This window comes from Pelophylax lessonae (genome assembly GCF_965119305.1).
Source record: "Pelophylax lessonae genome assembly, chromosome: 8".
NCBI lineage: Eukaryota > Metazoa > Chordata > Amphibia > Anura > Ranidae > Pelophylax > Pelophylax lessonae.
The window spans coordinates 212,898,064-212,918,416 of NC_138775.1; the positions used below are offsets into that span (position 1 = coordinate 212,898,064).

The following is a 20,353-nucleotide window of genomic DNA, read 5'->3' on the forward strand; positions in this document are numbered from 1 at the left end:
TTAAAAACCACCAAAAGAAAGCTCTAGTTGTGTGAACAAAATGATAAAAATGTTGTTTGGTACAGTGTTGCATTGTTGTGCAATTGTCACTCCAAGCTGAAAAGCTTGGGCAGCAAGGTGGTAAAAGTGCCCAGTGCTGAAGTGGTTGTAAACCTTTACATATACCCAGTGAAGTGACTGGCCTCAGGTGATAGAGATGGAACCAATCCTTCTTCATAAATTGTATTTGTACATGTAAAGCTGCCTTTCCCCTACATCCGTTTAAAGTTCAGAATTTACACAGGATCTCTCTGCTCTGAAATGCAGGAGGCGGAGAGCTGAAATTACATCAGTGAGAAGAGAGCTGATTGGAGGGAAGGGACACACCCGCCTTCACACAACACACAGGAACAGAGCTGAGGCTGTCAGACGGAGCCCCCTCCTCTGTCACCATTTTTCTCTTGGTGTCAGGAAAACTTGTCAGAAGCGATTAGGGTGGATTTGATTTAAATCACAATTTAAATCCCTAGTAAAAAGGCTGGATTTAAATCATCTTAGTTTAAATTGTAGTTTTTAAAGAGCAATTGTCATCTCTGTCCAGCAGCAGCTCCTCCGACCCGCTGTTGACTCACTGACAGTCCCATTCATTTAAATGGGACGGCTGGTGATGCCGCAGTGAGACAAGGTGAGGGACGTGGCGGCAGCCGGGGAGTGGCTGCATCAATGCAGTGCATGTTATCTCTGCTTGCAAAGTTTGGATTCATTAAATGAGTTTACCAAAAATCTGTAACTATTGCGGAATATACAGCCTCATGCTACATAACTATGCTCCATTTCATGCTGAATAATCTAGATTATTGTATTTTAAATAGAAAACTATCTTTAGATAGATTTTTACTCCAAATGAGTTTTATTAAAATAAATTTAAAAATAAAAATCAGTTTTAAATTAAAAAAAAAAAAAAAATCTGCTCTCATCCGATCCCCAGGACGGATGGAAAATAGGGTTTCCATCCGTCCAGATTTCACGGACAGGATCGGATGTAGATTGCAGCGGGTGTCAGCGGACATGTCACCGCTGACATCCGCTGCTCCATAGGGCTGAAATGGCTAAAAAACTGACAGGCGGATCTGATCGGTGCGCCCGTGTGTACATGTCTCGTCCAAAGCACTAAGGGCTCTTTCACACTATGGAGGGGTATGCTTTGTTCACATTTTCATGTCTGAGGTTTACAAACCTTTTAAGCTAGCCATACACAGAGCGAATTCCACCCAGGTCCCAAATAATCCTTCCGAATTCATTTTGTAAGTGGTCCTGTCAGCACCCTTCTGCCTGACTTCTGTTTGATTTAAATAAAATTGAAAAAGTGGCATCCAATCCAGAATAATCTAGCTGGCACTGCAGATTTGTCCATCCACAATGTATATACAAAGGAGCAATAAGACTAGCCATACACAAAGATATCTCTTAGAGTGAAATCAATTGATTCTACCACCCATGCTGTTGTATTCTGACAGCGGCAGCATCTGCGGGTGCCTGAATACCCAAATGGTGACCACATCTGATTGGATGCAGTCACTGTTAAGCTGAAAGTTTTTGTTGAGCCAGGTCGTGCCAACAGGGCATTGCAGCATGAATCGGCTGAAATCTGAGTCTCGTATAGCCAGCTTAACATTTGCTGTGTGCGCAGTACAGGTTCAGTGAAGGTGGTGTTTTGTTGTGTAACAATGTGTCCACAAATCTTCCCTGCCACCTACAGTTTCTGGACAGCCCGCAATCCGAAGAATGCCTAATTAGTGGCTGCATCTGATTGGATGCAGGTGCTGTTCGGCCAATAGTTTTCCACCCGACTCCTTCCGATGTCAAATCAAAGGATGTTGGGTGGGAGGTGCAGACAGGACCAACCGCTCAGATTTGGTCTGATTCATCAGGGCCTGGCCAGAATTTGCTCCATGTATGGCCAGCTTTACCGCCTCCCCACTCTTGCCTTTCATGTAGGGAATTCATAAAATCTCTATTGAGCTAGGATCCAAGGCCAGTGCCTAACCAGGTCTTTATTTTGTATCAAAGATTTATTTTTATTTATTTTTTTTTAATTCCTTGCTCTCCATTTTGCTCAGGTACTCTACAGTGCTATGCTATTGTAGAAAAGGGTTTGAACTCCTTATCACACAAAGAATGATTTTCTGCCTGTACCTAATATAGGAATCTGCCTCTTCAATCTGACACAGATCGTTAGACAGCGAAAATAACTCCATGGAGCAGTATTTGTGTCATCCGAGAATCTGCTGTGCGCCAAGTAACTCTTTATTGGCTCTGCTGCTTGTGGCATTGTGGTGGTGCTTGATCCGGAGGACCCGGGACGCATTTTACGTGACGCCGCTATACGGTTTATTTTATACTAAGAAGAATATTTATTTTACATGAAAAATACTAACCGAATATTGTGCCTTTTTAGCTGACGCTATGTAGCATAACAAAAGTCTCTGTTAGATCGATACCAAAGGTAGCGCTAGTTAGATGTTGAAAATATAAATTTAGTATTAATAAAAAAATATAATAAATTCCGGTGCCGAAAATTCAGGATGCACTTGGCCGAAAACCAAAATTGATGATTTAAATAAAAAAAAAATAAAGTGTGTGTATAATTAGTGTATGTGTTTATGTATATGTAATTAGTGTGTATGTATATATATGTGTATGTATGTGTGTGTGTGTGTGTATATATTATGTGTGTGTGTATGTGTATATGTATGTGTGTATGTGTATGTATGTATGTGTATATATATATATATATATATATATATATATATATATATAGCATTATATTTGACTTTTTAATATCATGAATATGAAATTTGTCTGCCATTATCAGCATCTTTTTGAAACTGTGTTAAAAATCCTGCTTGCTGCATTTTTGGTGCATATTTGGTCAGCACCTCCCTATTAAAAATGCACATTTGTTGTGTTTTTGATTAATTTTTTGTCGCATGAACTATGAAAAACACACCACATGGTTAAAACGCAGGTGTTTTTTGGCAGCCATTATTGCCATCTTTCCTTCCTTCCTTCCTTCCTTCTTTTTTTTTTTGTTGTTTTTTTAAAGGTTTTTTTCTACTTGCCGATCTGAGGCAACAACGCTCGCTGAACTGTATCTATGGAGTAGTGTTGTCACCCTAGGCTGTCCTCATGATTTGTACCACACCCATCCCCCTCTTCTAGATAACATGGGGAAGGTGTTCTATAGTCCACACAAAAACTGCGAAGACTGATGACATGTTCGATATTTCAGCTTTGTTCAGGTCTTTGGCCAGCCGGTGGACGTACCGGCTGGTGACTTGGGTCTCCACGGAAGGCGGCGGGGGGGGCGGTCATGTCCCCTCCCGCTCCTTGTAATAACAGCCGAGTGACTGCTCAGCCACATCCGTTGTCATTACAAGAATGCAGACCGTCTGCTCTAAACAGTACCAGGGTGACGCCTCTAGCTGCAGGCATAACCCAGGTACAATCCCCTAAAGCAGAGGCCGCATATTTGCTTTCCGTCGGTGCTAGGGGGTTAAGTATACATTAACACAGGGGTGTCAAACTCATTTTTCATTGCGGGCTGTCACAGCATTATGATTGCCCTCTAAAGGGCCGTTTGTATCTGTAAGACTAGACGTCGAGCCCCCCACCCTACCATCAGTAGTCAAGGGGACCCTCCCTTACATCACAGTCCACCGCCTTTACCTTGTGTCTCTGCTGGGAAGAAGCTGGAGCTGTTGCTGGAAAGCAGGAAGTGCAGGGTCTGGAGGAGGAACAGAGGAGGACTGGAGCTCTCTGCAGCTGCAGGAGTGGTGCAAAGGCCACTTGAAATTCCCCAGAGAGCTGGATTCGGCCCGCGGTCCTTGTGTTTGACACGTGCTTTAACACCTCAACGGCCCATTCCTGCTTGCCTGCACACTAAACCAGAGCGGAAAGCTGTCTGTTTTGGGCTGCAGTGGTGTTCAGCAGGGAGCGGTGTGATATGCATCAGTTTTTATTGCTGTCTGTGCCCCCCGTTAAAGAGCTTCACCCTCTCTACTTGTTCTGTTTTTACTGTTCTCATTGAAAATGAAAGTGAAAGAAAATCCCAAATTTTGGGTTGTCCCTGGAGGGGAAATCTTCCAATGGAGATGCTAGTTTGGGACCTGGGGGGGTCTCCAAATTTGCTTAAAGCAGAGTTCCACCCAAAAGTGCTTTCTCTGTCTCCTCCCACCCCGTTTTGACAGGTACCCATCCCTACTTCCGTCGTACCTCGCCGCGGCATAAGTTCGGTCCCCTTCCTCCTTCCCCGCTGCAGGGCCATTCTGAAAGCGCAGTAGGGAATCGGCTGTGAAGCCGCATTCTCACTACTTTTGAAAATGCTAGTTGCCTGGCTGCCATGCTGATCTTTTGGCTTTAGTGTGTTCTAGGTTACGGGCACTCTACCTGTTCTGGACTGAGTGGTTGTGTACCAGCTTGGTTCAGTTATATAGAAAGTTTTGAGCCAAGAAGAAGCCAGGCAGCTAGCGTGTTTTATAATAAGTTCAGTAATGATGGCCCTCATGTTTGTCAATGTACAGGTTCTCTTTAGGATACTGGTAGGTTCTTTCCTGGACATGCTGGATTGTAATGGATACGTCAGGACTTTCCTTCTCTTGGACAATTGTGTAGCTCACATCTGCAAAGTGTTTCTGTTGGCCTTTTATATGTTCCTGGTAATACATTCCTTTTACATTAGCAATCAATAGAGGTGGGGATATACTAGCAAGGGAGAGAGAAATGCAACTCTGGATTGGGGAGGGGGGGGGGGGGCAGAAGATGGAGGTAACGGAGGTGCTGCTGGACTTTTCAGGAGGGCTAATGCAAGCCGGGATTTCTTTAGGAAGGGGTCTGTGTACAGCTCCCCACACACATTACAATCTGATTGTACAACTTCCTAGGGCATAGGCCTGCCTAACTGGATACAAACTGATTGGATATTTTAGCTAGGTTCTTACAGTATCTCACAAGTGAGTACACCCCTCACAATTTTGTAAATATTTTATTATACCTTTTCATGTGACAATACTGAGAGCCGGTTCACACAGGCGCGACCCGACTTTGCCGGGCGACCTGTGAAGTCGCGGTGCGCAGCTCGCACCACGACCTCGGAGCGGCTTGCATGGACTTCATATCATTGAAGTCAATGCAGGTCGCTCCAGGTCGCCCCAAAGTAGCTCAGGACCCTTGTGTCGCTCCTATTAGAACGGGTCCTGTGTTAATCTATGGCAGGCGACTTGTCAGGCGACCAGGTCGCCTGACAAGTCTCCCCAGTGTGAACCGGCTCTGAAGAAATGACGCTTTGCTACAATGTAAAGTAGTAAGTGTACAGCTTGTAGAACAGTGTATTTGCTATCCCCTCCAAAAGAACTCAACACACAGTCATTAATGTCTAAACTGCTGGCAACAAAAGTAAATACACCCCTAAGTGAAAATGTCCAAATTGGACCCAATTAGCCATTTTCCCTCCCCGGTGTCATGTGACTTGTTAGTGTTACAAGGTCTCAGGTGTGAATGGGGAGCAGGTTTGTTTAAATTTAGTGTTCTCGCTTTCACTCTCTCATACTGGTCACTGGAAGTTCAAAATGGTACCTCATGGCAAAGAACTCTCTGAGGATCTGAAAAAAAGAATTGTTGCTCTACATAAAGATGGCCAAGGCCAGTGATAGCGAACCTTGGCACCCCGGATGTTTTGGAACTACATTTCCCATGATGCTCATTCACTCTGCACTGTAGTTGAGCCTTATGGGAAATGTAGTTCCAAAACATCTGGGGTGCCAAGGATCACCATTACTGGCCTAGGCTGTAAGAAGATTGCAAAGACCCTGAAACTGAGCTTGCGGTACTTTGGCCATACAGCTGTTTACCAGGATAGGTTCCACTCAGAACAGGCCTCACCATGGTCGACCAAAGAAGTTGAATGCACATGCTCAGCGTCATATCCAGAAGTTGTCTTTGGGGAAATAAACGTATGAGTGCTGCCAGCTTTGCTACAGAGGTTGGGGGGGGGGGGGGGGTTAGCCTGTCAGTGCTCAGACCATACGCCGCACACTACATCAAATTGTTCTGCATGGCTGTTGTCACAGAGGAAGTCTCTTCTAAAGATGATGCACAAGAAAGCCCACAAACAGTTTGCTGAAGACGAGCAGACTAAGGGCATGGATTACTGGACCCATGTCCTGTGGTCTGATGAGACCAAGATAAACTTATTTGGTTCAGATGGTGTCAAGCGTGTGTGGTGGTAAACAGATGAGGAGTACAAAGACAAGTGTCTCTTGTCTACAAACCAAGCATGGTGGTGGGAGTGTCAGGTTTTGGGGCTGCATGAGTGCTGCCGGCACTGGGGAGCTACAGTTCATTGAGGGAATCATGAAGGCCAGCATGTACTGTGACATACTGAAGCAGAGCATGATCCCCTCCCTTCGGAGACTGGGCCACAGGGCGGTATCCCAACATAACGATCCCAAACACACCTCCAAGACGACCACTGCCTTGCAAAAGAAGCTGAGGGTAAAGGTGATGGCCTTGCCAAGCATGTCTCCAGACCTAGACCCTATTGCGCATCTGTGAGGCATCCTCAAATGGAAGGTGGAGGAGCGCAAGGTCTCTAACATCCACCTGCTCCATGGTGTCATCCTGGTGGAGTGGAAGAGGACTCCATTGGCAACCTGTGAAGCTCTGCTGAACTCCATGCCCAAGAGGGTTAAGGCAGTGCTGAAAATAATGGTGGCCAAACAAAATATTGACACTTTGGGCCCAATTTGGACATTTTCACTTAGGGGTGTACTCACTTTTGTTTTCAGCGATTTTAGACAATAAGGCTCCATGTACACGCAACGTTGTAAATGGCCGTTTAGAAGCAGTTGGGCGTATTTTTCAGAAGCCCCTGAACCCACCTACATATTATCTTATCTGTCCATGTATACAGGGTCGTTTAGTCGATTGCAGGCAGTTGATTTCAAGGACGTTTTTTGGAAAGCAATTATTTGCGTTCGAACGTGTGTTTCCCGGCGTTTCAAACGCAAAAACGCGACCGAACGCAATGACCCGCGTTTAGCGCTCGCGTTTTTTCATTTTAAAGGGGAATGATTTTTATGACCTCTAGGAACGGTTCTAAACGCGACCTAACGGACGTTTTAAACGTCCTAAAAATTCCAGCATTCAAAGGGACTTTTAACAATGTCCAGTGTACATGGAGCCTAATGGCTGCGTGCTGAGTTATTTTGAGGGGACAGCAAATCTACATTGTTATACAAGTTGTACATTCACTACTTTACATTGTAGCAAAATGTCATTTCTTAAGTGTTGTCACATGAAAAGATATAATAAAATATTTACAAAAATGTGAGGGGTGTACTCACTTCTGTGAGATAATGTATATCTAAAGTTGATTTGGGCAAAGATTTAGCGGGAACCTGGTAGCAGTGAATAGCCAGTGAGGCTGGGTTCACACTGGTGCAAACACAGACCTCACATTTGATTCGCATTGCTGTGCAGATCACATGCAATGTCTGTGCGATGCAAATTCAGCCAAAATGGTGCCAAACCTTTTTTTGGTCCGCACTAGAATCGGATGTCATGGGTGTGAACACCCATGCCACCCGATTCCTGTTCCTTTTGGTTGTTCGCACCGCAATCTGTGAACCGATCTGGGGGTGTCATTAACTTAACTTTCTGTTGACACCCACAGCAGTTTGCAGAGGGCAGTGTGAACTGCCTGTGAGAGACATGCGATGTGGGAACCTGAAAAGGCATTGCGCTGGTTCCCGCATGGCAAATGTCCAATCCCAGCCTAAAGGACTATTTTCGCCAAGGCTTCTTACCAACTGCCTTTTGCAGCCTGTGATGGCCGTGCTTTCTATGCAATACTTATTGCAATTTATCATCTATGAATTGTTGTAACTTCCAGTTTGCCATGAATAGCCACCGTCTAACTGGGAAATTGTCATCGCTTTCCATGGGCGCAAGCAATATTAAAGCATGACATGTTGGGTATCTAATTACATGATGTAACATCTTTCATATTTTACAAAAAAATTGGTGTATCGTTTTTTTCTTTTTCATTCAAGTGTATTTTTCCCCAAAAACATTGCCTTTGAAAAACCACTGTGCTATATCCGCGTGACAAATTAAAAATTGCAACAAATGCAAAAAAAAAAAGTGTATGTATGTATGTATGTATGTATGTGTGTATGTATATGTATATGTATATGTATATATATATATATATATATATATATATATATATATATATATATATATATAATGTGTGTGTGTGTGTATGTATATATATATATATATATATATATATATATATATATATATATATATATATATATATATATATATATATATAATTACAGTGGGTACGGAAAGTATTCAGACCCCCTTAAATTTTTCACTTTGTTATATTGCAGCCATTTGCTAAAATTATTTAGGTTCATTCTTCTTCCTCATGAATGTACACATAGCAGAAAAACACAGAATTGTTGACATTGTTGCAGATTTATTAAAAAAGAAAAACTGAAATATCACATGGTCCTAAGTATTCAGACCCTTTGCTCAGTATTTAGTAGAAGCCCCCTTTTGATCTAATACAGCCAGGAGTCTTTTTGGGAAAGATGCAACAAGTCTTTCACACCTGGATTTGGGGATCCTCTGCCATTCCTCCTTGCAGATCCTCTCCAGTTCTGTCAGGTTGGATGGTAAACGTTGGTGGACAGCCATTTTTAGGTCTCTCCAGAGATGCTCAATTGGGTTTAAGTCAGGGCTCTGGCTGGGCCATTCAAGCACAGTCACGGAGTTGTTGTGAAGCCACTCCTTCGTTATTTTAGCTGTGTGCTTAGGGTCATTGTCTTGTTGGAAGGTAAACCTTCGGCCCAGTTTGAGGTCCAGAGCACTCTGGAGAAGGTTTTTGTCCAGGATATCCCTGTACTTGGCCGCATTCATCTTTCCCTCGATTGCAACCAGTCGTCCTGTCCCTGCAGCTGAAAAGCACCCCCACAGCATGATGCTGCCACCACCATGCTTCACTGTTGGAACTGTATTGGACAGGTGATGAGCAGTGCCTGGTTTTCTCCACACATACCGCTTAGAATTAAGGCCAAAAAGTTCTATTTTGGTCTCATCAGACCAGAGAATTTTATTTCTCACCATCTTGGAGTTCTTCAGGTGTTTTTTAGCAAACTCCATGCGGGCTTTCATGTGTCTTACACTGAGGAGAGGCTTCCATCGGGCCACTCTGCCATAAAGCCCCGACTGGTGGAGGGCTGCAGTGATGGTTGACTTTCTACAACTTTCTCCCATCTCCTGACTGCATCTCTGGAGCTCAGCCACAGTGATCTTTGGGTTCTTCTTTACCTCTCTCACCAAGGCTCTTCTCCCCCGATAGCTCAGTTTGGCCGGACGGCCAGCTCTAGGAAGGGTTCTGGTCGTCCCAAACGTCTTCCATTTGAGGATTATGGAGGCCACTGTGCTCTTAGGAACCTTAAGTGCAGCAGAAATCTTTTTGTAACCTTGGCCAGATCTGTGCCTTGCCACAATTCTGTCTCTCAGCTCTTCAGGCAGTTCCTTTGACCTCATGATTCTCATTTGCTCTGACATGCATTGTGATCTGGAAGGTCTTATATAGACAGGTGTGTGGCTTTCCTAATCAAGTCCAATCAGTATAATCAAACACAGCTGGACTCAAATGAATGTGTAGAACCATCTCAAGGATGATCAGAAGAAATGGAAAGCGCCTGAGTTAAATATATGAGTGTCACAGCAAAGGGTCTGAATACTTAGGACCATGTGATATTTCAGTTTTTCTTTTTTAATAAATCTGCAACAATGTCAACAATTCTGTGTGTTTCTGTCAGTATGGGGTGCTATGTGTACATTCATGAGGAAGAAGAATGAACTTAAATGATTTTAGCAAATGGCTGCAATATAACAAAGAGTGAAAAATTTAAGAGGGGCTGAATACTTTCCGTACCCACTGTATATATTAGTGTGTGTTTGGGGGTTCTTGATGATTTTCTATAAAATCGATTTTTACTTGTAAACAAAGAATGTCAGAAAGACATGGTCAGCAAGTGAATAGTGTTGGAATTTTTTGCAACTAGTGGTAAACACTGTATACACCACATTGGTAAAGAGGAGGATTACAAGTTTGGGCTCATTGATTGATTGAACGCTCTGTTTAGCATTCAGGCTGGTGACTGCTCTGCTGTACAATGCCATGCTTTCTTTCAGTGCATCACACGGTTTACATTTTTTTTTTTTCAACTTTCTTGAGAGTGTACAAAGTTACACTCCAAGTTGACATGCTGCTGGTCACTTGGGTGCCATCCGATGCACTGCTGAATATTGTAGCATGTCTGCATTTTTCTGAACCACACATCCATACTTCTGATTGGAAGTTTTTTCCCCCTCCTCCTTTTTTTTTTTTTTTCCATAAGCTTTATTGAAACGCCAAAAATTACCAAATCGGAGTATAGCCCTCATATAACCCATGTTAAAAAGTATTGCAAAGGTATACAGAAACATATTTAGCTTCAAACTTAGTCTAAGAGGTTCTAGAGCTGGTAAAGTATGTGCTTCAAGAGGGAACAATCCGCAGTTGGGGTAACTTTTGGGAGGGGGTCGCCCTTTTTGACCCCATATGCATTAGATTGTCACCTATTTGGGTGGTTGTCATCCTATGGCTATGGCTTTGGGCACACCACACACATACAGATTTCTTTCATTCAGCTTCCAGGCTGAACAAAACATTTATCGGCTTCCTCCATCCATACAAACAGTGTGGCTGAATGAATCTCCTATTGCTGGCTGTTTTCTGACAGCCAGCATTGCCAGCAGTCAATACCAGAGCAGTGTCTGAATTTGACTGGGTGCAGATACTGTTAGGCCAACAATTTAACAACTGGCTTCTTTAACAAAAGTCAAATGAAAAACACTTGCTGATCCCGGCGTTGCGTACGGGGGCACTCATGAATCAAATTTTGCTGCAGTTCAGTAGCACTTGGAGGTCTCCCTTCCTACCTACCCTGTGACTGGACAGTGAAAGGAGAAGCAGCAGACTGGCTAGTCTATCTGCCACTCTCTGCTCTTATCCAATAATTCACGAATATACTTATGACCACTAGAGGGAGCATTTACAAGTTTGCTTATAAAAGTATATATATATATATATATATATATATATATATATATATATATATATATATATATATATATATATATATATATATATATATATATATATATATATATATATATATATATATAATATACTGCTCAAAAAAATGAAAGGAACACTCTAAAAACACCTCAGATCTTAATGGTGAGAAATCTCATGCTTGATATCTTTACTGATATGGACTGGGTAATGTTAGGAATGAAAAGATTCCACATTGTTTGATGGAAATGGAAACTTATCAACCTACAGAGGGCTGAATTCATAGACACCCTGAAAATCAAAGTGAAAAAATAATGCAGCAGGTTAGTCCATTTTGCTGAAATTTTCATTGCAGTAACTCAAAACGGTACTCAGTAGTTTATATGGCCCCCACATGCTTGTATGCATGCCTGGCAGCGTCGGGGTATGCCCCTAATGAGACGACGGATGGTGTCCTGGGGCATTTCCTCCCAGATCTGGACCAGGGCATCACTGAACTCCTGAACAGACTGAGGTGCAACCTGGTGCTGTCTGATGGACCGAAACATAATGTTCAAGATGCGTTCTATTGGATTTAGGTCAGGCGAGCGTGGGGGCCATTCAATGGTATCAATTCCTTCATCCTCCAGGAACTGTCTGTGTACTCTTGCACATGAGGAAAAAAAGCACAGGGCATCAGTTGTGGACCTGCCTATTCTGGTGTTCAGTGGCAAATGCCAATCGAGCTTCATGGTGCCAGGCACAGTGAGCACAGGGCTCACTAGAGGACATTGGGCCCTCAGGCCACCCTCATGAAGTCTGTTTCTGATTGTTTGACATTCTCACCAGCGGCCTGCTGGATGTCATTTTGTAGGGCTCTGGAAGTGCTCATCCTGTTCCTCCTTGCACAAAGGAGCAGATACCAGTCCTGATGATGGATTAAGGACCTTCTATGGCTCTGTCCAGCTCTCCTAGAGTAACTGCCTGTCTTCTGGAATCTCCTCTATGATCTTGAGACTGTGCTGGGAGACACAGCAAACCTCCTGACAATGGCACATATTGATGTGCCATTCTGGAGGTGGTGGACTAACTGTGACACCTCTATAGGGTCTAGTTATTGCTATATGCTACCATTCGTGATATTGACTCTAGCCAAATGCAAAAGGAGTAAAAAAAAACAGTCAGAAAAGATGATTAGGGGAAAAAATGTCAGTGGCCTCCACCAGCAAAACCCATTCCTGTTTTGGAGGTCACCTCGTTGTTGCCCATCTAGTGCACCTGGTAATTTCATTAACACTAAAGCAGCTGAAACTGATTACCAACCCCCTCTGCTACTTAACTGACAAGATAAATATACTAGAAGTTTGATAGACTTGGCGCTATACTATGATTAAAGTGTTCCTTTAACCTTTTTGAGCAGTGTATATTTATATATGAGATCTAAAAAGGAAAAAAAAATCAAAAAAGTTACATAAAAAAAATTCTGCTAAATGTTGTTATAGTATAAAAAAAAAAAAAAAAAAACTGTGTATACAACAAGAATCTAGTCCTAAGATATGCACAGTTTTCCAAATGAATCACTCCCCTGACTTATGTGAATTGGGGACTGTGGAAGTGATCTGTTCCTTCCATTGTATGGATGAAGCCCACTGAAGATGCCACACTTCATTTATCTGCTTCATAAAGTAAATGGAGAAGATGGAGGCAGGTGGAGTTGAACCTGGGGGTCTCTGATAATTCTAAGAAGCTGTTGGTGATACTCCTATTTGTCCACGCTAATTTGAATGTTGGGTATTGAGTGGATTTAGCAGACCACCCAACCTTCAGTAAGAGCGAGGAATGCTTTTTGGCACAGAATATTTAGGCAAAGGCCAAACCATACTCCACAATTGGAATCCAACAAAATAATCATTCAAACCTACTGGAGCTTTGACCACTTCATTTCTGCCATACATCATTAAAAGGGTTGAAGTGATGGATGGGTATATACTCAGTGCTGTTTATGAATGGGCAGCATTTACCATTGGGCAGCCATTGCGCTTGCTAATGCCTTTGAACTGAGCTGTCCTTGGACAACTTTGTTCAGCCATTGTACACAGAGCGGAGGAGAGCGCCTCTGTACCCTTAGATCATTTTGAGGGTCTAATCACCGGGATCATATGTTTTAAACCATGTATGCACAGGTACCTTGGGGTATTTACTTTCCAGAAAGGATGACCTCCTTCGTATTCTGGGATCTTTATCCACCAGTCACAGGCTAAAGCAGGTCCTGAACCGGGCTGTATTACTTCTCATTGGTATAGTCTTTGGAGGGATCCAGGACATGACTCTCATAAGAATTGCAGGCCTGGCTGAAAAGAACATGCAATGTTTCAGATATTTATATTTAAAGTGCAACCCAGGGGCTGCACTGACCAATCAGAATCGTTCTAATCAGTTTCAGCATCCCTAGGCAAAAGTGTGCTTTTAAAACCCCAGGACTGCTGTACTGGGCTGCGTGGATGATGAAACTATCACCCACGGAGGTATAGGCTGCTAGGACTGGGGGTGGGAAGGGTGTGGGTTGTTGGTTTTACCTTTTTATTTTTTCTGGAAAAGTGGACTTTTAAAGAGGACTTTCCATGACACACTGAAGATCCAAGTTTCTTGACCCCCTCAAAAACGGGCTGATTGGCGGTGTCCAGTCACACACAGAGTTCAGTGTTTACAAACACACAGAACTCTGTACAGTGAACAGTGATCTGGGTGTTTGTTCTCCCTGAAAGGCAGAGTCAAAAAACAGCCAGATTAGTAAGTAAAAGCAGCACTCATTACACATCGCTAGGCACACAGTTACCCCCTAGATCAGTGATGGCGAACCTTTTCGAGCCCGAGTGCCCAAACTGCAACACAAAACCAACTTATCTGTCAAAGTGCCAGAGTTAATACCGGGGGTGGGAATGTGATATATCGCCTCCCAGCCACCTGCCAACTGCTGTCTGAAAATTGATCCACTGTGGATTACTTCTTAGAAGAGCAGCAAGGGATGCTTCATATGTAAATGCACCCCAACCCAGCTACTCACCTCTGCATCCCAAAGCCCCCCTATTTGCTTACTTCTACTTGCCCTGCTCACTATTGCACCCCCACAAAACTGCTGATCTTGTAAAGGTTAGCCGGTCAGTGGTGTGCGCTCTTCTTCCTCGCGTGCCTACTGAGAGGGCTCTGCGTGCCAGCTGTGGCACGCGTGCCATGGGTTCGCCATCACTGCCCTAGATGCTAACCCCTTTCCAGCCATTGTCATTAGTACACTGCCAATATACAGTATTATCACTGTATTAATGTTTTTAGAAATGTCCATGACCCTCCCAGCCAGTGTCTGTTAGCACCAGATTTCCTGCCACCCTATCAGTCATATTATGAGACGCTGATCACTGTAGATATAGTATAGAGTCCTATGGCTGCGTAAATTCCAGTATACGCTACATTGTCAAAAGTATTAGGACGCCTGCCTTTACACACACATGAACTTTAATGGCATCCCAGTCTTAGTCCGCAGGGTTCAATATTGAGTTGGCCCACCCTTTGCAGTTACAACCACTTTAACTTTTCTAGGAAGGCTGTACACAAGGTTTAGGGAATGGGAATGTTTGAGCATTCTTCCAAAAGAACATTTGTGAGGTCAGGCACTGATGTTGAATGAGAAGGCCTGGCTCCCAGTCTCTGCTCTAAATAATCCCAAAGGTGTTCTATCGGGTTGAGGTCAGTCAAGTTCCTCCACCCCAAACTCGCTCATCCATGTCTTTATGGACCTTGCTTTGTGCACTGGTGTGCAGTCATGTTGGAATAGGAAGGGGCCACCCCCAAACTGTTCCCACAAGTTGGGAGCATGAAATTGTCCAAAATGTCTTGGTATGCTGATGCCTTAAGAGTTTCCTTCACTGGAACAAAGGAGCTAAGCCCAACCCCTGAAAAACAGCCCGACTCCTTTATTAACCCCCCCCCCCCCCCCCACCATGTGATTTGGACCAGTGCACAAAGCAAGGTCCATAAAAAGATGGATGAGCGAGTTTGGGGTGGTATCAAAATTCGGACAACTGCACATTGTGCTGATCTATGCTCAGCACTCATCTGTGTATTCTGATGGTGGGGAGGTGGGGCAGTCTCCCTATTTTTAGTATACAGTAACAAAACTGGGAGGATTCCTGCATCTGCTCAGAATTTGTGAATGGGGGGGGGGGCAAGTATGGACAGCCTTGGTCCCAGCATTGTTGAACACTTTTAGGCATCACAGTATTTACCAGTACAGTATATTTCATTGAATATTATTGTAGGACATCCTTTTAACAGCATGCTTGATGCAAGATGATATACCAGTGAGTTCAGTTACTCCTGCCCACTGTCTTTGTCATTGTCTGCAGAATGTCTGGTGTGCCCAAAGATAAACATTTACCGCAAAAGCAAAGTTAATTTTCAGAATCCTAAACCCATTTGTCATTCATAGTCGTCTGGTAACTGACATAATTGAAATCGAGGCATCCTGGCGTGTTTTCTGACAACTGTGGGCACATTTATTGATACCAAAAGCTAAGATGGCAAGATTGGGTCTAACAGATTAATAGAGCTGATGTATGAATATGTTGCAGCATTATCTGTGCATCCAAAGCTACCATTAATATAAATGACCACAAGATCTGCATATTTTCAAATGGAGTGTTTACTTTATTATCAAATTTGTATTTATCCCAACCACTTGACCTCCAGAATATTTACCCCTCCCCCCCCCCCTCTTCGTTACCAGGCCAATTTATTGCGATACGGCACTGCGTTACTTTACGGAGTAATGCAATGCTGTACATGGGGGAAAAAAAATTGTATGTCTTTTTTTTTTTTTTTTTTTTCCCTCAAATAGCTTTCTTTTGGTAGTATTTGATCACATGGTGTCTTATATTTTCATATATATATATATATATATATATATATATATATATATATATATATAATATATTTATTTTTCATAAATTTAGGCCAATATATATTCTGCTGCTACATGTTTTTGGTAAAAACAATCCCAATAAGTGTATATTGATTGGTCTGTGCAAAAGTCAGTGTCTACAAACTATTGGATATATACTGGAATTTTTATTTGTTTTATACCAGGAATAGTGATGATTAGTGACTCTTATCGTGACTGCAATATTGCAACGGACATACTGACACTTTGTGAGAACCAGTGACACTAATACAGTGATCAGAGCTAAAAATATGCACGGTACTGTACTAATGACACTGGCTAGGAAGGGGTTAAGCAGCTTGATCAAGGGGTTAAATATGTGCCTAGACAGTGTTTGTATACACTGTGTGGTGATTTTTCTAAGGAAAGTGATGGATATTCTTTCCCTCCTTTGCAGAGCTCTGTCCTGTGTCTTTGCTCATCAATCGGCGGGTGCCAGCGGACATCCATTGGCCGGCACCCACTGATAGGCTTCTACTGTGACCAATCACAGCAGAAGTGGCACTCTCGCCCCCTACCCAGAAGTGCAGAATCACGTGTGCATATATACTTTATATTCGTAGTAGTATGATAATGCAACACACTGCCGTAGTGTTTTGTGAAATTATGATGAGGTCATCCGCTGCATCACAGAAACTGCTGTAAATGTCTAACTCCCCCACTTATTATTATTATTATTATTATTATTATTATTATTATTATTATTATTATTATTAATAATATTATTATTATTCTTATTTTTTTTTTTGCGGAGCTGTTCAAGATGTTGAGGGGTACATCAAATACGAGCATGTATGTATGCTTTTGTCAGTGTTCACAGGTGGCTACCACCTCCAACTCCTTCCTTTTTGTTGCATATCTGGTGGGTCGCCTTTTGGCCAGTGAAAAGATGCAGGATACGGGCCAGCTTGTGGCACTGATACGAAGTGTTGGAATTTTAATTTTTACAGTACCCTAAGGTTTAGAACACCCACCCCCCAGCACTGGAACAAACATGCAAAGATAAATCTTGGCACTTGTAGTTGCCTACTATTGGTTCCTTGGCAATTTTAAATGTACAATGTGCAAGGTTTAAAGTATCCATACTCAACCAGAGTTCTGTGGAAGCCTAGGGTTCTTCCAGAGGTGTCTTGGAGTTTCTTGAGCTGTTGCTTATTGACCTTCCATGTCATGGTGCCTGCATAGTTCTTGGTCCAACACCACTTGGCAGAGCCAGCAGCATGACTCTAAGGGTGGCATCCTGACCACTGGGTGGGGGGCATTCTTCCCACTGACCACCACCAATGACTAACCAATGGACTAATCTTAGTGGTTCCCTTGGATTTGAAAATTATTGCAAAGGTTCCTTTGGGTAAAAAAGATGTCAAAGGCTGGTTTAGAATTATATATAATGCAACATGGTTTTTGAAGGATTCCTGTATTGCTGGCTCTCATTTTGTGTTTTTATTAGTGTGGTTGTATGTGAATCCAGACTGATTTTTCTTTTCTTTTGTGACATTTCTAGGAAACATGCCCTTAACTGCCACAGAATGAAGCCGGCGCTCTTCAATGTGCTTTGTGAAATTAAAGAAAAGACAGGTAAGGACATGGCCAGTGGACTGGCTGTAGAATTGACTGCATAATACCCTGTCTAGGAGGAGGAGCCGGTCAGCGAACAGTATATATGATGGACGTTATGTCACTTTATTTTTTGTAAATTTTTTTATTTATTTTAATGCGGTTAGCTAGGTTTTTTTTTTTTTGTGTTTTCATGAGAAATTTGCAATTATCAGGCTTGCACAATGTGACTGGGCAGGTATTTCAGTATGAAAAAGGGTACAAGCCTGCATTTTAACATTTTAAACTGAGATTAGTGTTCAGTATGTCTAACTGTCCAGCTGCCCTAGACTTCGACTTCAATGTACTTTTCCTAATCAAGGTGAAAGCATTGTCCCTGCACAAGATAGGAGTGAAGGTTGATACTGTCCTAAATTTAAAGATAAAATTAGGTGCTTTGAGTAAACTGCACTTTTTTAGATTTAATAGTTTTTCAAAAAAAAGTGCGGAAATGTTTTGAAAAAAAAAAAAAAAATATATATATATTTTCTCACAAAAGTGAGTATGCCCCCTCACAATTTTGTAACTTACTCTATTATATATTTTCATGTGCCATCACTGAAGAACTGACATTGCTACAATGTAAAGTAGTGAGTGTACAGCTTGTATAACAGTGTAAATTTGCTGTCCCCTCAAAATAACTCAACACAGCCATTATTGTCTAAACCACTGACAACAAAGGTTAATACACCTGAAATATGTCCAGATTGGGCCCAAAATATCAATATTTAGTGTGGCCACCATTATTTTCCAGAACTGCCCTAACCCTCTTGGGCATAGAGTTCACCGAAGCTTCACAGGTGTCCACTGGAGTCCTCTTCCACTCCTACATGATGACATCACGGAGCTGGTGGATGTTGGAGACCTTGCGCTCCTCCACCTTCCATTTGCGGATGCCCCACAGATGCTCAATAGGGTTTAGGTCTGGAGACATGCTTGGCCAGTCCATCACCATCACATTTCCCCTTAGCTTCTTTAGCAAAGCGTTGGTCGTGTTGGAGGTGTGTTTTTGGTCGTTATCATGTTGGAATACTGCCCTGTGGCCCAGTCTCCGAAGGGAGGGGGATCATGCTCTGCTTCAGTATGTCACAGTACATGTTGGTATTCATGGTTCCCTCAATGAACTGTAGCTTCCCAGTGCTGGCAGCACTTATACAGCCCCAGACCATGACACTCCCACCACCATGCTTGACTGTAGGCAAGATGCACTTGTCTTTGTACTTCTCGCCTGATTGCCGCCACATATGCTTGACACCATCTGAACCAAATAAGTTTATCTTGGTCTCATCAGACCACAGGACATGGTTCCAGTAATCCATGTCCTTAGTCTGCTTGTCTTCAGCAAACTGTTTGTGGGCTCTCATGTGCGCATAATCTTTAGAAGAGGCTTCCTTCTGGGACGACAGCCATGCAGACCAATTTGATGCAGTGCAGATGCATAGGTCTATTTCCCAAAGACAACCTCTGGTTATGATGCTGAGCACATGCACTCAACTTCTTTGGTCGACCATGACGAGGCCTGTTCTGAGTGGAACCTGTCCTGGTAACCGCTGTATGGTCTTGGCCACTGTGCTGCAGCTCAGTTTCAGGGTCTTAACAATCTTCTTATAGCCTATGCCATCTTTATGTAGAGCAACAATTATGTTATTTTTTTTCAGACCCTCAGAGTTCTTTGCCATGAGGTACCATGTTGAACTTCCCGTGACCAGTAGGAGAGAGAGAGCGATAACACCAAATTTCACACCTGCTCCCCATTCAAACCTAAGACTTTGTTACACGAATGAGTCAAATGACACCGGAGAGGAAAAATGGTTAATTGGGCCCAATTTGGACATTTTCACTTGGGGTGTACTCACTTTTGTTGCCAGGGGTTTAGACATTAATGGCTGTGTTGAGGAATTTTCAGGGGACAGCAAATGTACACTGTTATACAAGCTGTACACTCACTACTTTACATTGTAGCAAAGTGTAATTTCTTTAGTGTTGTAACATGAAAATATATAATAAAATATTTACAAAAATGTGAGGGGTGTACTCACTTTTGTGAGATACTGTATATAATCATACACTTCCCATTTGGGTGTTTGTAAATTGCTGAAATTATTCTACAGTTTAAGCATGTGATACAGTACTTTGATAGATGCGTTTTTTTCTGTATATGGCATTTCAGCAATGAGTGGCCAAATTTATGACCGTAACCCTCTGTTGATAGACAGGCTTTGGAAACCTCTCCAATCACAATTGCAATGTGACCAGAACTAATTTCATCCACACCTTTAAATCTGTTCTGTAGCATTTTCAATATTTTTTTTTGAAACTAAGAAAAATCAAGACATGCTAGTGCTTGATTGTTGATTTTATAGAAACGCCTTAAAAAGAAGTTGTTGGACAGATGGGATGGGTTCATTTTGTTACGGCTTTAGCGTGTGTGTGTGTGTATTATAGTTTTAAGCATTCTTTGAAATTCTATCTTTTAGAATGCATGATTTCTTCATGGAAGATCTAGACGTTTGGATTTACAGTTGATACCATTCTTTGGCTAAGTAAATAGATTGTAGTGCAAGCTTTTGAGGCAAGCAGGCCTCTTCTTCTAGTACTCCTGC

At 42.5% G+C, this 20,353-nt stretch overlaps 1 protein-coding gene across 4 annotated transcripts in view; it reads left to right on the forward strand.

Annotated features, from left to right (window-relative positions):
• Positions 1 to 20,353, forward strand: part of LOC309561733 (pre-B-cell leukemia transcription factor 1) — a 274,761-nt gene that overhangs the window by 38,680 nt on the left and 215,728 nt on the right. For all 4 annotated transcript variants that reach the window (XM_082265729.1, XM_082265731.1, XM_082265730.1 and 1 more), the window contains exon 2: positions 17,659 to 17,732. In XM_082265729.1, coding sequence (XP_082121855.1) covers positions 17,659 to 17,732 — 74 coding nt within the window. The remainder of the gene's footprint in view (positions 1 to 17,658; positions 17,733 to 20,353) is intronic.